This window comes from Oncorhynchus clarkii, chromosome 5, assembly GCF_045791955.1.
Source record: "Oncorhynchus clarkii lewisi isolate Uvic-CL-2024 chromosome 5, UVic_Ocla_1.0, whole genome shotgun sequence".
In the NCBI taxonomy this organism is placed as follows: Eukaryota; Metazoa; Chordata; class Actinopteri; order Salmoniformes; family Salmonidae; genus Oncorhynchus; species Oncorhynchus clarkii.
In genome coordinates, this window is record NC_092151.1 from 2782501 (window position 1) to 2797517 (window position 15017).

Below are 15017 nucleotides of genomic sequence, written 5' to 3' on the forward strand. Positions count from 1 at the left end.
ACAGCTGCCATGTTATTACCCTGGTCTGGTTAACGGGCCTGCAATGTTATTACCCTGGTCTGGTTAACGGTCCTCATACTGACAGCTGCCATGTTATTACCCTGGTCTGGTTAACGGGCCTGCTATGTTATTATCCTGGTCTGGGTAACGGGCCTCATACTGACAGCTGCCTTGTTATTACCCTGGTCTGGTTAACGGGCCTGCTATGTTATTACCCTGGTCTGGTTAACGGGCCTCATACTGACAGCTGCCTTGTTATTACCCTGGTCTGGTTAACGGGCCTGCTATGTTATTACCCTGGTCTGGTTAACGGGCCTCATACTGACAGCTGCCTTGTTATTACCCTGGTCTGGTTAACGGGCCTGCTATGTTATTACCCTGGTCTGGGTAACGGGCCTCATACTGACAGCTGCCTTGTTATTACCCTGGTCTGGTTAACGGGCCTGCTATGTTATTACCCTGGTCTGGTTAACGGGCCTCATACTGACAGCTGCCATGTTATTACCCTGGTCTGGTTAACGGGCCTGCAATGTTATTACCCTGGTCTGGTTAACGGTCCTCATACTGACAGCTGCCATGTTATTACCCTGGTCTGGTTAACGGGCCTGCTATGTTATTACCCTGGTCTGGTTAACGGGCCTCATACTGACAGCTGCCTTGACCCATCTTGTGTGGCATAAAGATCTGCATGTCAATGTGTCAGTCAGGGGAAAACACCGCATGAAACCTTCACTCTTCAGTTAAACACACACACACACACACACACACACACACACAAAATGAAAAGCTGAGATGTCTTGAGTCAATAAGTATTCAACCATTTTGTTAAGTCAAGCATAAATAAGTTCAGCAGTAAAAATGTGCTTAACAAGTCACATAATAAGTTACATGATTGTTTAATGATTACCTCATCTCTGTACCCCGCACATACAAATTATCTGTAATTGTAAGGTCCCTCAGTCCAGCAGTGAATTTCAAACACAGATTCGACCAGGGAGGTTTTCCAATGCTTTGCAAAAAAGGGCACCGATTGGTAGATGGGTAAAAAAATAAAACTGACATGGAATATCCCTTTGAGCAACATGGTGAAGTTATTAATTACACATTGGATGGTGTATCAATACACCCCGTCACTAAAAAGACAGAGGTGTTCTTCCTAACTCAGTTGCTGGAGATGAAGGAAACTGCTCAGGGATTTCAACATGAGGCCAATGCTGACTCTAAAGCAGTTACAGAGTTTAATGTCTGTGATTGGAGAACACTGAGGATGGATCAACAACATTGTAGTTATTCCACAATACTAACCTAACTGACAGAGTGAAAAGAAGGAAGTCTGAACAGAATACAAATAAATATATTCCAAAACATGGATCCTGTTTGCAACAAGTGCAACGCTCGTCGTCGTAAAGAGTGGACCAAAGCGCAGCGTGGAAAGTGTTCATGATTGTCAAGAATCACTCAAACAAAAATAACGAATACAAAAAGTAAAGCGAACAGTTCCGTCAGGCACAGATACTAAACGAAAAACAACACCCCACAAAACCCAAACGGAAAATCACAACTTATATATGATCCCCAATCAGAGACAACGATAGACAGCTGCCTCTGATTGGGAACTACACATGGCAAAAACAACAAAGAAATAGAAAACATAGAAACAGAAAACCTAGAATGCCCACCCTAAATCACACCCTGACCTAACCAAAAATAGAGAAATAAAAGGCTCTCTATGGTCGGGGCGTGACAACAAGGCACTACAGTAAAACTGCAAAAAATGTGGCGAGGAAATTATATTTTTGTCCTGAATACAAAGTGTGATGTTTGGGGCAAATCCAATCCAATACATTATGGAGTACCACTCTCCATATTTTCAAGCTTAGTGGTGGCTGCATCATGTTATGAGTATGCTTGTAATTGTTAAGGACTGGGGAGTTTTTCCAGGATATTTTTTTTTTTTTACAGAATGGCGCTAAGCACAGGCAAAATCCTAGAGGTAAACCTGGTTCGACATGGTTTGTTAAATTAAATCAAATGAAATTTCACACAGGATTGAAAAAAAAAAAAAAGATGGCTCCAGTAATATGGGTAATATAATTAATTTTTTTACCGTTTGAGACGTTTTCTTTCCTGTAAAGCCTGTAGTGAAGCTTGAAAAGCCTACAGACAGGCCTGTGCTCTTGGTCATATTTTATTTATTTAACTAGGCAGGTCAGTTAAAACTTCTGCAGGATTGGTGGGTCCCCTGTGCGACGGTTGAGCTAACGGAAGCTAATGCTTTAGCATGAAGTTGAGCTAACGGAAGCTAATGCTTTAGCATGAGGTTGAGCTAACGGAAGCTAATGCTTTAGCATGAAGTTGAGCTAACGGAAGCTAATGCTTTAGCATGAGGTTGAGCTAACGGAATCTAATGCTTTAGCATGAAGTTGTAAGTAACATTTCCAAGGACATAGACATGTCTGATATTGAAAGAAAGCATACATTATTGTTAATTTAACTGCATTGCCCAATTTACAGTAGCTATTACAGTGAAATAATATCATGCTACTGTTTGAGGAGAGTGCAGTTTTGAACTAACTAATAAAGAAATTAGGCACATCTGGCCAGTCTTGATACAACATTTTGAAGAGAAATGCAATGTGGATTAGGATAAAACTTAGCACATGCACTGTTGCCATCTAGTGGCCAATATCTAAATTGCACCTTGGCTGGAATAATACATTATGGCCTTTCTCTTGCATTTCAAAGATGATGGAATATATATTTTTTCTTTGAATTATCTTTTACCAAATCGAATGTGTTATCAAATGGTACCAAGAATATGCATATCCTTGCTTCAGGTCCTGAGCTACAGGCAGTTAGTTTTGGGTATGTTAGGTAGGAGGAAATTGAAAAAAAAGGGCCAATCCATAAGAGGTTTTAAGAACAAATTCTTATTTACAATGATGGCCTAGCAGGGAACAGTGGGTTAAACTGCCTTGTTCAGGAGCAGAACAACCGATTTTTACCTTGTCAGCCTTTCGGTTACTGGCCCAACGCTCTAACCGCTAGGCTACCTGCTGCCCCAGGCAATGAAATTATAGTGTAGTGCTCTGCACACTGCTCCAACGTATAAACGCTGCTCAACAGGTGCTGCATCCCACTCGTCATCACGGCTACTTCATTGTTTTTATTTTATAACAGACTAGCCTTAACCCATCCCTCCTCACGTCATGTTGAAGTGATGTATGTACCGTGGTATAATGTTGACGCAAATCAACATCAAGTAATAGTTGTGAAAGGCTAACGTTGTGTCAATCATCTGGTTTGGTTGGTAACCTGCACCAACATCAAGTAATAGTTGTGAAAGGCTAACGTTGTGTCAATCATCTGGTTTGGTTGGTAACCTGCACCAACATCAGGGATACTTTGTGTAGTGTTTTCACAAGTATATTGAACAAGTTGTAGCTACAGGAAGCAGCACGTAGTACTTGTTCTACAGGAAGCAGCACGTAGTACTTGTTCTACAGGAAGCTGAACTTGTAACTACAGGAAGCAGCACATAGTACTTATTCTACAGGAAGCAGCACGTAGTACTTGTTCTACAGGATGCAGCACGTAGTACTTGTTCTACAGGAAGCTGCACTTGTAACTACAGGAAGCAGCACATAGTACTTATTCTACAGGAAGCAGCACGTAGTACTTGTTCTACAGGAAGCAGCACGTAGTACTTGTTCTACAGGAAGCAGCACGTAGTACTTGTTCTACAGGAAGCAGCACGTAGTACTTGTTCTACAGGAAGCAGCACGTAGTACTTGTTCAACAGGAAGCAGCACGTAGTACGTGTTCTACAGGAAGCAGCACGTAGTACTTGTTCTACAGGAAGCAGCACGTAGTACTTGTTCTACAGGAAGCAGCACGTAGTACTTGTTCTACAGGAAGCAGCACGTAGTACTTGTTCTACAGGAAGCAGCACGTAGTACTTGTTCTACAGGAAGCAGCACGTAGTACTTGTTCTACAGGAAGCAGCACGTAGTACTTGTTCTACAGGAAGCAGCATGTAGTACTTGTTCTACAGGAAGCAGCACGTAGTACTTGTTCTACAGGAAGCAGCACGTAGTACTTGTTCTACAGGAAGCAGCATGTAGTACTTGTTCTACAGGAAGCAGCACGTAGTACTTGTTCTACAGGAAGCAGCACGTAGTACTTGCTTGCTGTGCCTGCAACCTATAATGCATGACTCTGCCCTGTCTAACTGCACTGCAACATTCTAACAGCAGACTGATAGAGAGTCACTGAAACATTGTGGCGAGACCGTCTGGGAGAGAAATGAACTCTTTGCAAACAGTGTTGTTCCAGTTCGTACCGTGGGGTAGTTATGCTCAAGCCTATAGAAGAGGTTCCAATTAGGATATAGACACGTACAATATAGAACAGGTAGTACCGTGGAGTGATAGGGTATAGACATGTAGCATATAGAACAGGTAGTACCGTGGAGGGATTGGGTATAGGACATAGACATGTAGGATATAGACCAGGTAGTACCGTGGGGGGATAGGGTATAGGGTATAGACATGTAGGATATAGAACAGGTAGTACCGTGGAGGGATAGGGTATAGACATGTAGGATGTATAACAGGTAGTACCGTGGAGGGATAGGGTATAGGACATAGACATGTAGGATATAGAACAGGTAGTACCGTGGAGGGATAGGGTATAGGGTATAGACATGTAGGATATAGAACAGGTAGTAAGTACCGTGGGGGGATAGGATATAGGACATAGACATGTAGGATATAGAACAGGTAGTACCGTGGGGGGATAGGGTATAGACATGTAGGATATAGAACAGGTAGTACCGTGGAGGGATAGGGTATAGACATGTAGGATATAGAACAGGTAGTACCGTGGAGGGATAGGGTATAGACACGTACAATATAGAACAGGTAGTACCGTGCAGGGATAGGGTATAGACACGTACGATATAGAACAGGTAGTACCGTGGAGGGATAGGGTATAGACATGCAGGATATAGAACAGGTAGTACCGTGGAGGGATAGGGTATAGACATGTAGGATATAGAACAGGTAGTACCGTGGAGGGATAGGGTATAGACATGTAGCATATAGAACAGGTAGTACCGTGGAGGGATTGGGTATAGGACATAGACATGTAGGATCTAGAACAGGTAGTACCGTGGAGGGATAGGGTATAGACATGTAGGATGTAGAACAGGTAGTACCGTGGAGGGATAGGGTATAGGACATAGACATGTAGGATATAGAACAGGTAGTACCGTGGGGGGATAGGATATAGCACATAGACATGTAGGATATAGAACAGGTAGTACCGTGGAGGGATAGGGTATAGACACGTACAATATAGAACAGGTAGTACCGTGGAGGGATAGGGTATAGACATGCAGGATATAGAACAGGTAGTACCGTGGAGGGATAGGGTATAGACATGTAGGATATAGAACAGGTAGTACCGTGGAGGGATAGGGTATAGGACATAGACATGTAGGATATAGAACAGGTAGTACCGTGGGGGGATAGGGTATAGACATGTAGGATATAGAACAGGTAGTACCGTGGAGGGATAGGGTATAGACATGTAGGATATAGAACAGGTAGTACCGTGGAGGGATAGGGTATAGGACATAGACATGTAGGATATAGAACAGGTAGTACCGTGGAGGGATAGGGTATAGGACATAGACATGTAGGATATAGAACTGGTAGTACCGTGGAGGGATAGGGTATAGACGTGTAGGATATAGAACTGGTAGTACCGTTGAGGGATAGGGTATAGACATGTAGGATATAGAACTGGTAGTACCGTGGAGGGATAGGGTATAGACATGTAGGATATAGAACTGGTAGTACCGTGGAGGGATAGGGTATAGACATGTAGGATATAGAACTGGTAGTACCGTGGAGGGATAGGGTATAGACATGTAGGATATAGAACTGGTAGTACCGTGGAGGGATAGGGTATAGACATGTAGGATATAGAACTGGTAGTACCGTGGAGGGATAGGGTATAGACATGTAGGATATAGAACTGGTAGTACCGTGGAGGGATAGGGTATAGACATGTAGGATATAGAACTGGTAGTACCGTGGGGTAGTCGAGCTCAAAGAAAGTCTCCAGGTTATTGATGAGGTTGGGGTCTACTCCTTTCAGAGGCTTCAGTAGAGAGACCCCCGACAGCTTACTGTAGGGCTGCTTGTCAGGGCTCTTCTTATTGAGACAAAGTCGGCTACAGGAGAGACAGACAAGCACAATTACAACGTTATTGTCAGGGCTCTTCTTATTGAGACAGAGTCGGCTACAGGAGAGACAGACAAGCACAATTACAACGTTATTGTCAGGGCTCTTCTTATTGAGACAGAGTCGGCTACAGGAGAGACAGACAAGCACAACTGTTACTTATACTTCTGCGTGTGCTGCTGCATTGTAGGGGTAAGGCCTAGGCAACCAAAGACTTGTTTGTTGCTTGTTTCAGCAAGAGACAACGAAGTTTAATCACACTGTTAAGAGTCTATGTTACCACAGAACGGACTCAACCACACGAATAGGGCTGGGCGAAATGGCCACAAAAATCATATTTAGATTATTTTTCAAACTTAACGGCGATTCACGAGATAGATATATAATATCTATCAATATATATATATTTTTAATGTTCTCTAAATAAGCTTTGTTGTACAAATAAAAAGGTAAAAATACCCCACATTTCAAACAGCAATAATCTAATGAATTCAGTGTTTATGAAATCAGGCTAATAATATCATTATTTTATCAAAATAGTTTTAACATTTTTTTTGCTGTTGTTGCAATAATCAGTGATCTGGCTTTCAGGTCGATCTATGAAAACAACCTTTTAGTTAAATTTAACCAGTACGCACATCCACTAATAAATACTCTCTACTGTATGTAGCCTCTCTACTGTATATAGCCTCTCTACTGTATATAGCCTCTCTACTGTATATAGCCTCTCTACTGTATATAGCCTCTCTACTGTATATGGCTTCTCTAATTTATATAGCCTCTCTAATTTATATAGCCTCTCTACTGTATGTAGCCTCTCTACTGTATGTAGCCTCTCTAAGGTATATAGCCTCTACTGTATATAGCCTCTACTGTATATAACCTCTCTACTGTATATAGCCAGTCTTTTTACTGTTGTTTTTATTTCTTTAGTTACCCATTGTTCACCTAATACCTTTTTTGCACTGTTGGTTAGAGCCTGTAAGTAAGCATTTCACTGTGAGGTCTACCTGTTGTATTCGGCATTTCACTGTGAGGTCTACCTGTTGTATTCGGCGCACGTGACAAATAAACTTTGATTTGAAAGACCAACTTCTGGTAGCAGGCAGTATAGATCATTAACAAGGCCTCATAAACAATCTCTCAAGCACAAGCCCACGTGCTAGTGAGTAGCCAGCTAAACTTCATATTTAAAGTCCACATGCTAGTGAGTAGCCAGCTAAACTTCATATTTAAAGTCCCCATGCTAGTGAGTAGCCAGCTAAACTTCATATTTAAAGTCCACATGCTAGTGAGTAGCCAGCTAAACTTCATATTTAAAGTCCAAGTGCTAGTGAGTAGCCAGCTAAACTTCATATTTAAAGTCCACGTGCTAGTGAGTAGCCAGCTAAACTTCATATTTAAAGCCCACGTGCTAGTGAGTAGCCAGCTAAACTTCATATTTAAAGCCCACGTGCTAGTGAGTAGCCAGCTAAACTTCATATTTAAAGCCCACGTGCTAGTGAGTAGCCAGCTAAACTTCATATTTAAAGTCCACGTGCTAGTGAGTAGCCAGCTAAACTTCATATTTAAAGTCCACGTGCTAGTGAGTAGCCAGCTAAACTTCATATTTAAAGCCCACGTGCTAGTGAGTAGCCAGCTAAACTTCATATTTAAAGTCCACATGCTAGTGAGTAGCCAGCTAAACTTCATATTTAAAGTCCACGAGCTAGTGAGTAGCCAGCTAAACTTCATATTTAAAGTCCACATGCTAGTGAGTAGCCAGCTAAACTTCATATTTAAAGTCCACATGCTAGTGAGTAGCCAGCTAAACTTCATATTTAAAGTCCAAGTGCTAGTGAGTAGCCAGCTAAACTTCATATTTAAAGTCCACATGCTAGTGAGTAGCCAGCTAAACTTCATATTTAAAGTCCACGTGCTAGTGAGTAGCCAGCTAAACTTCATATTTAAAGTCCACATGCTAGTGAGTAGCCAGCTAAACTTCATATTTAAAGTCCAAGTGCTAGTGAGTAGCCAGCTAAACTTCATATTTAAAGTCCACGTGCTAGTGAGTAGCCAGCTAAACTTCATATTTAAAGTCCACATGCTAGTGAGTAGCCAGCTAAACTTCATATTTAAAGTCCACGAGCTAGTGAGTAGCCAGCTAAACTTCATATTTAAAGTCCACATGCTAGTGAGTAGCCAGCTAAACTTCATATTTAAAGTCCACATGCTAGTGAGTAGCCAGCTAAACTTCATATTTACAGTCCACGTGCTAGTGAGTAGCCAGCTAAACTTCATATTTAAAGTCCACGTGCTAGTGAGTAGCCAGCTAAACTTCATATTTAAAGTCCACATGCTAGTGAGTAGCCAGCTAAACTTCATATTTAAAGTCCACATGCTAGTGAGTAGCCAGCTAAACTTCATATTTAAAGTCCACATGCTAGTGAGTAGCCAGCTAAACTTCATATTTAAAGTCCACGTGCTAGTGAGTAGCCAGCTAAACTTCATATTTAAAGCCCACGTGCTAGTGAGTAGCCAGCTAAACTTCATATTTAAAGTCCACATGCTAGTGAGTAGCCAGCTAAACTTCATATTTAAAGTCCACATGCTAGTGAGTAGCCAGCTAAACTTCATATTTAAAGTCCACGTGCTAGTGAGTAGCCAGCTAAACTTCATATTTAAAGTCCAGCCAACTTGGAACTATTTGCTTCCGTCTCCAAATGTTTTAACAACAAGCCTGTTAACTTTGTTTACATGTCGAAATCAAGTGGCCTACCTGGATAAGATGCTTATTAAGATGCTTATTAAGATGCTTATTTCTCAGAATGAGAAGCCAATTCGTTATTTTAAAAAAGTATATTTTTATGCTCACTGAACATGTATAAAAGGAAACACGGACGAGACAGGAAGCCGGAAGGGTCTGCTCTGTTCAACATGTTCATTGATCCTCTCGTTTTAGTAGGGTCTGCTCTGTTCATTGATCCTCTCGTTTTAGTAGGGTCTGCTCTGTTCATTGATCCTCTCGTTTTAGTAGGATCTGCTCTGTTCATTGATCCTCTCGTTTTAGTAGGGTCTGCTCTGTTCATTGATCCTCTCGTTTTAGTAGGGTCTGCTCTGTTCATTGATCCTCTCGTTTTAGTAGGGTCTGCTCTGTTCATTGATCCTCTCGTTTTAGTAGGGTCTGCTCTGCTCAACATGTTCATTGATCTTGTCGTTTTAGTAGGGTCTGCTCTGTTCATTGATCCTCTCGTTTTAGTAGGGTCTGCTCTGCTCAACATGTTCATTGATCCTCTCGTTTTAGTAGGGTCTGCTCTGCTCAACATGTTCATTGATCCTCTCGTTTTAGTAGGGTCTGCTCTGTTCATTGATCCTCTCGTTTTAGTAGGGTCTGCTCTGTTCATTGATCCTCTCGTTTTAGTAGGGTCTGGTCTGTTCGACATGTTGGGAGTTGAGACATAAATAGGGTATCATTAGAAAGGTCAAGGTCTCCCCTATTACAGTCAAATAGTGTCTCAATATGTTTCGGGGTCCATATGACCGATTCTGTTGTAGCAAACCTCAAATAGCGAGTTGAATCTGCTCGTTGTCAGAGAACAAGTTATCTTTTGTCTTCTGTTGTTGTTGTTGTTGTGAGCGGCAGAGGGAGGGGCTTGGTGTCTGTGGAGAGGGAAGGTGCACAGTGCACAGAAGGAGATGAGACCAAAGACAGAGAACGCTCTTAAAAAAGGTAATAAATGTCAATAAAAACATTGATTCTTGCACTATATTTAAGCAATAAGGCACGAGGGGTTGTGGTATATGGCCAATATACCACGGCTAAGGGATGTTCTCAAGCACGACGCAATGCGGTGGTACATTGGCAATTATACCACAAACCAAAGGTGCCTTATTGCTGTTATAAACTGGTTACCAATGTAATTAGAGCAGGAAAAATACATGTTTTGTCATACCCGTGGTATACGGTCTGATATACCACGGCTGTCAGCCAATCAACATTCAGGCCTAGAACCATCCAGTTTATAAAAGGCATTTGGAACGTTGCGCTAAAACGAACATTTGAATTATACCGATATAATCGCCGATCCCTACTTTACGTTTTCCTAACTGTTAACGACGATGACATAGTGCTGGAGTCGACTCCAAAATCATTTATTCCTCGACCCCCTGCCACGGCGATTCCCATTTCTGAGTGTCAACATTCGATTCTGCAAGGAATCGGGCACCTAAGATTCAGTATTTTTGAAACGGAGGAGACTGATTAGTTGCCATACTTCGGAGCGACACAGAACACTGGCATCCTTCGTAGCGACCTAGCGAGAGACAGAAAGAGAGGGGAGGGACACAGAACACTGGTATCCTTCATAGCGACCTAGCGAGAGACAGAAAGAGAGAGGAGGGACACAGAACACTGGTATCCTTCATAGCGACCTAGCGAGAGACGGAAAGAGAGAGGAGGGACACAGAACACTGGCATCCTTCATAGTGACCTAGCGAGAGACGGAAAGAGAGGGGACAACACAGGCAGGTCGGCCAACATGCAGACAGTCAGAACCATGGCCTAGGCCTACCATGGCCTAGGCCTACCATGGCCTAGGCCTACCATGGCCTAGGCCTACCATGGCCTAGGCCTACCATGGCCTAGGCCTACCATGGCCTATCTATCGGCAATCAAAAGCTGTATCTTGCAATACAATGCTGTATCTCGCAATTTCTTGACTTGGCTTGCAATGTCTCACAACTTCTGTAAAGCAGGTCCTATCATTAATGAATAAGCTAGGATATTGATATGAGCGAGATGCAACACTTGGCTCTCACACAGTATCTGAGCATGTGCAAGGGTTTGCTGTTAGCCAGGGCACCTAAACAGACGCAAAATGGAACCTCTAGCTTCAACGCTCTTCGTTGTTGCGGAAACTGACCCACTTGGCGGTTTACATAATAAAAACATTTCGATTAGGGATTTTAGGATGTTTTAAAGCTGCAATGTGTCACTTTTTGGGCAATCTGACCAAATTCACATAGAAATGTGAGTTATAGATCTGTCAGTCATTGAAGCCAAGTCTAAGTCTATATTCCGTGTGCGTTATTTCTATGCTATCTGTGCTTAAGTTTTGTTTTTGCATCTTTTACGTTTGGTTTTGTCCACCAGCTTCAAACAGCTGAAAATACAATATTTTGAGTTATGGAACATACATTTCACAGCGGTTTAGATGGTACAATGCCTCCCGGGTGATGTGGACAACAAGGACTTGAAGCTCTCAACCTGCTCCACTACAGCCCAATCGATGAGAATGGGGCCTACTCGGTCCTCCTTTTCCTGCAGTCCACAATCATCTCCTTTGTATTGCTCACGTTGAGGGAGAGGTTGTTGTCCTGGCACCACACGACCAGGTCTCTAACCTCCTCCCTATAGGCTTGTCTCATTGTTATCGGTGATCAGGCCTACCACTGTTGTGTTGTCTGCAAACTTAATGATGGTGTTGGAGTCGTGCTTGGCCACGCAGTCATGAGTGAACAGGAAGTACAGGAGGGGACTTAGCGCACACCCCTGAGGGGCCCCCCATGTTGAGGATCAGAGTGCCGAATGTGTTGTTGTCTACCTGGTCAGAGTTGCCAAATGGAGGGCGAGGGAGAGCTTAGTTCCGCGTCTCTGTGTGTGGAGTAAAGGTGGCCTAGAGGTTTTTTTTCCACTCTTGTTGCACATGTAACAGTTTCCCTGCATTAAAGTCCCCGGCCACTAGGAGCGCCACCTCTGGATTAGCATTTTCTTGTTTGCTTATGGCCTTATAAAGTTGGTTGAGTGCGGTCTTCATGCTAGCATCGGTTTGTAGTGGTAAATAGATGGCTACGAATAATATAGATGAGAACTTTCTTGGTAAATAGTGTAGTCTACAGCTTATCATGAGATACTCTACCTCAGGTGAGCAAAACCTTGAGACGTCCTTAATATTTGATTTCGCACACCGGCTGTTGTTGACAAATAGATACAGACCACCACCCCTTGTCTTACCGGAGGCGGCTGTTCTATCTTGCTGAGGAACGGAAAACCCAGCAAGCTACATGTTATCCGTGTCGTCGTTCAGCCACGATTCGGTGAAAAATAAGATATTACAGTTTTTAATGACCTGTTGGTAGGAGCTCAAATGTATCAACTTTTAAACCATGTTTCCTCCAACTACAGTCTATGCTATACCATTTTGAAGCCGTCTTTACTTTTATACAAAGCAAATCACTTGAAGGGATTTTTTTTTAATGTCAACTTCATATTCATTATCTTCAGCAGCACTCCAACATAAGCTTATGTAAAAACTGTGCGTTTCTATGTTTCGCGGTCAAAAAGATAGATGTGTTTTCAATTACTTTATTTGTATACATACCGCGTGATTACATAGAATGATTCTAATCCTTTATACTGTAGCCTCCATGTTTTAGTGTCTTATGTTGTTGTGTCTTGTATGTACCACTTGCACAATACCCAAGATGCAGTTGCACCCCTAAAAACTAAAAACATTGTCATAAGAAACTAGCTCCCTGGTACACAGAAAATACCCGAGCTCTGAAGCAAGCTTCCAGAAAATTGGAACAGAAAGGGTGCCACACCAAACTGGAAGTGTTCCGACTAGCTTGGAAAGACAGTACCGTGTAGTATCGAAGAGCCCTTACTGCTGCTCCACCAAACTGGAAGTCTTCTGACTAGCTTGGAAAGACAGTACCGTGCAGTATCGGAGAGCCCTCACTGCTGCTCCACCAAACTGGAAGTCTTCCGACTAGCTTGGAAAGACAGTACCATGCAGTATCGAAGAGCCCTCACTGCTGCTCAATCATCCTATTTTTCCAACTTAATTGAGGAAAATAAGAACAATCCTACATTTATTTTTGATACTGTTGCAAAGCTAACTAAAAAGCAGCATTCCCCAAGAGAGGATGGCTTTCACTTCAGCAGTAATAAATTCATGAACTTCTTTGAGGAAAATATCATGATCATTAGAAAGGAAATGACGGACTCCTCTTTAAATCCTTCAAAGCTCAGTTGTCCTGAGTCTGCACAACTCTGCCAGGACCAAGGATCAAGGGAGACACTCAAGTGTTTTGGTACTATATCTCGACACAACGATGAAAATAATAATGGCCTCTCAACCGTCAAGCTGCATACTGGACCCTATTCCAACTAAACTACTGAAAGAGCTGCTTCCTGTGCTTGGCCCTCCTATGTTGAACATAATAAATGGCTCTCTATCCACCGGATGTGTACCAAACTCACTAAAAGTGGCAGTAATAAAGTCTCTCTTGAAAAAGCCAAACCTTGACCCGGAAAATATAAAAAACTATCGGCCTATATCGAATCTTCCATTCCTCTCAAAAAAAAAGAAAAGGCTGTTGCGCAACAACTCACTGCCTTCCTGAAGACAAACAATGTATACGAAACGCTTCAGTCTGGTTTTAGACCCCATCATAGCACTGAGACTACACTTGTGAAGGTAGTAAATGTCCTTTTAATGGCGTCAGACCGAGGCTCTGCATCTGTCCTTGTGCTCCTAGACCTTAGTGCTGCTTTTGATACCATCGATCACCACATTATTTTGGAGAGATTGGAAACCCAAATTGGTCTACAAGGACAAGTTCTGGCCTGGTTAGATCTTATCTGTCGGAAAGATATCAATTTGTCTCTGTGAATGGTTTGTCCTCTGAAAAATCAACTGTACATTTCAGTGTTCCTCAAGGTTCCGTTTTAGGACCACTATTGTTTTCACTTTATATTTTATCTCTTGGGGATGTCATTCGAAAACATAATGTTAACTTTCCCTGCTATGCGGATGATACACAGCTGTACATTTCAATGAAACATGGTGAAGCCCCAAAATTGCCCTCGCTAGAAGCCTGTGTTTCAGACATAAGGAAGTGGATGGCTGCAAACTTTCTACTTTTAAACTCAGACATAACAGAGATGCTTGTTCTAGGTTCCAAGAAACAAAGAGATCTTCTGTTGAATCTGACAATTAATCTTGAAGGATGTACAGTCATCTCAAATAAAACTGTGAAGGACCTCGGCGTTACTCTGGACCCTGATCTCTCTTTTGACAAACACATCAAGATTGTTTCAAGGACAGCTTTTTTCCATCTACGTAACATTGCAAAAATCTGAAACTTTCTGTCCAAAAATGATGCAGAAAAATTAATCCATGCTTTTGTTACTTCTAGGTTAGACTAGTGCAATGCTCTACTTTCCGGCTACCCGGATAAAGCACTAAATAAACTTCAGTGCTAAATATGGCTGCTAGAATCTTGACTAGAACCAAACAATTTGATCATATTACTCCAGTGCTAGCCTCCCTACACTGGCTTCCTGTCAAAGCAAGGGCTGATTTCAAGGTTTTACTGCTAACCTACAAAGCATTACATGGGCTTGCTCCTACCTATCTTTCCGATTTGGTCCTGCAGTACATTCCTACACGGGAAAGTAACCATCTAGTTACTGTAGATCACACCACATCAGAAACACAAGGAAGCGCTGAGAAACACCGGTTTAAACAACAACAAGTAGCATTAGTTACCAGTATCTTTGGTAGTATCTTACAAAATAGTTAGCTAACAACTGTTACTAGTTACGTTTTTAGTTAACCAACTTTACAGTGCCCACTTAACCTTAGTTAGGTAACTAGTCAGCTGACTTTAGTGTTTCTCTCGCCATGTGGCTCACGGTGACTAGTTAGTTATATGCGAGGTTAGGAGTATATCGGCCTAGATAACTAGTTAGATAGCAAGCTGCTACTATTTGACAACTT

General features: G+C 42.2%; 1 protein-coding gene across 1 annotated transcript in view; it reads right to left on the reverse strand.

Moving 5' to 3' along the window:
• LOC139408255 (ceramide glucosyltransferase-like) overlaps positions 1-15017 on the reverse strand; it is a 41380-nt gene that overhangs the window by 25793 nt on the left and 570 nt on the right. Inside the window, exon 2 of the mRNA XM_071151937.1 lies at positions 6100-6241. Within this exon, the coding sequence (XP_071008038.1) occupies positions 6100-6241 (142 nt within the window). The remainder of the gene's footprint in view (positions 1-6099; positions 6242-15017) is intronic.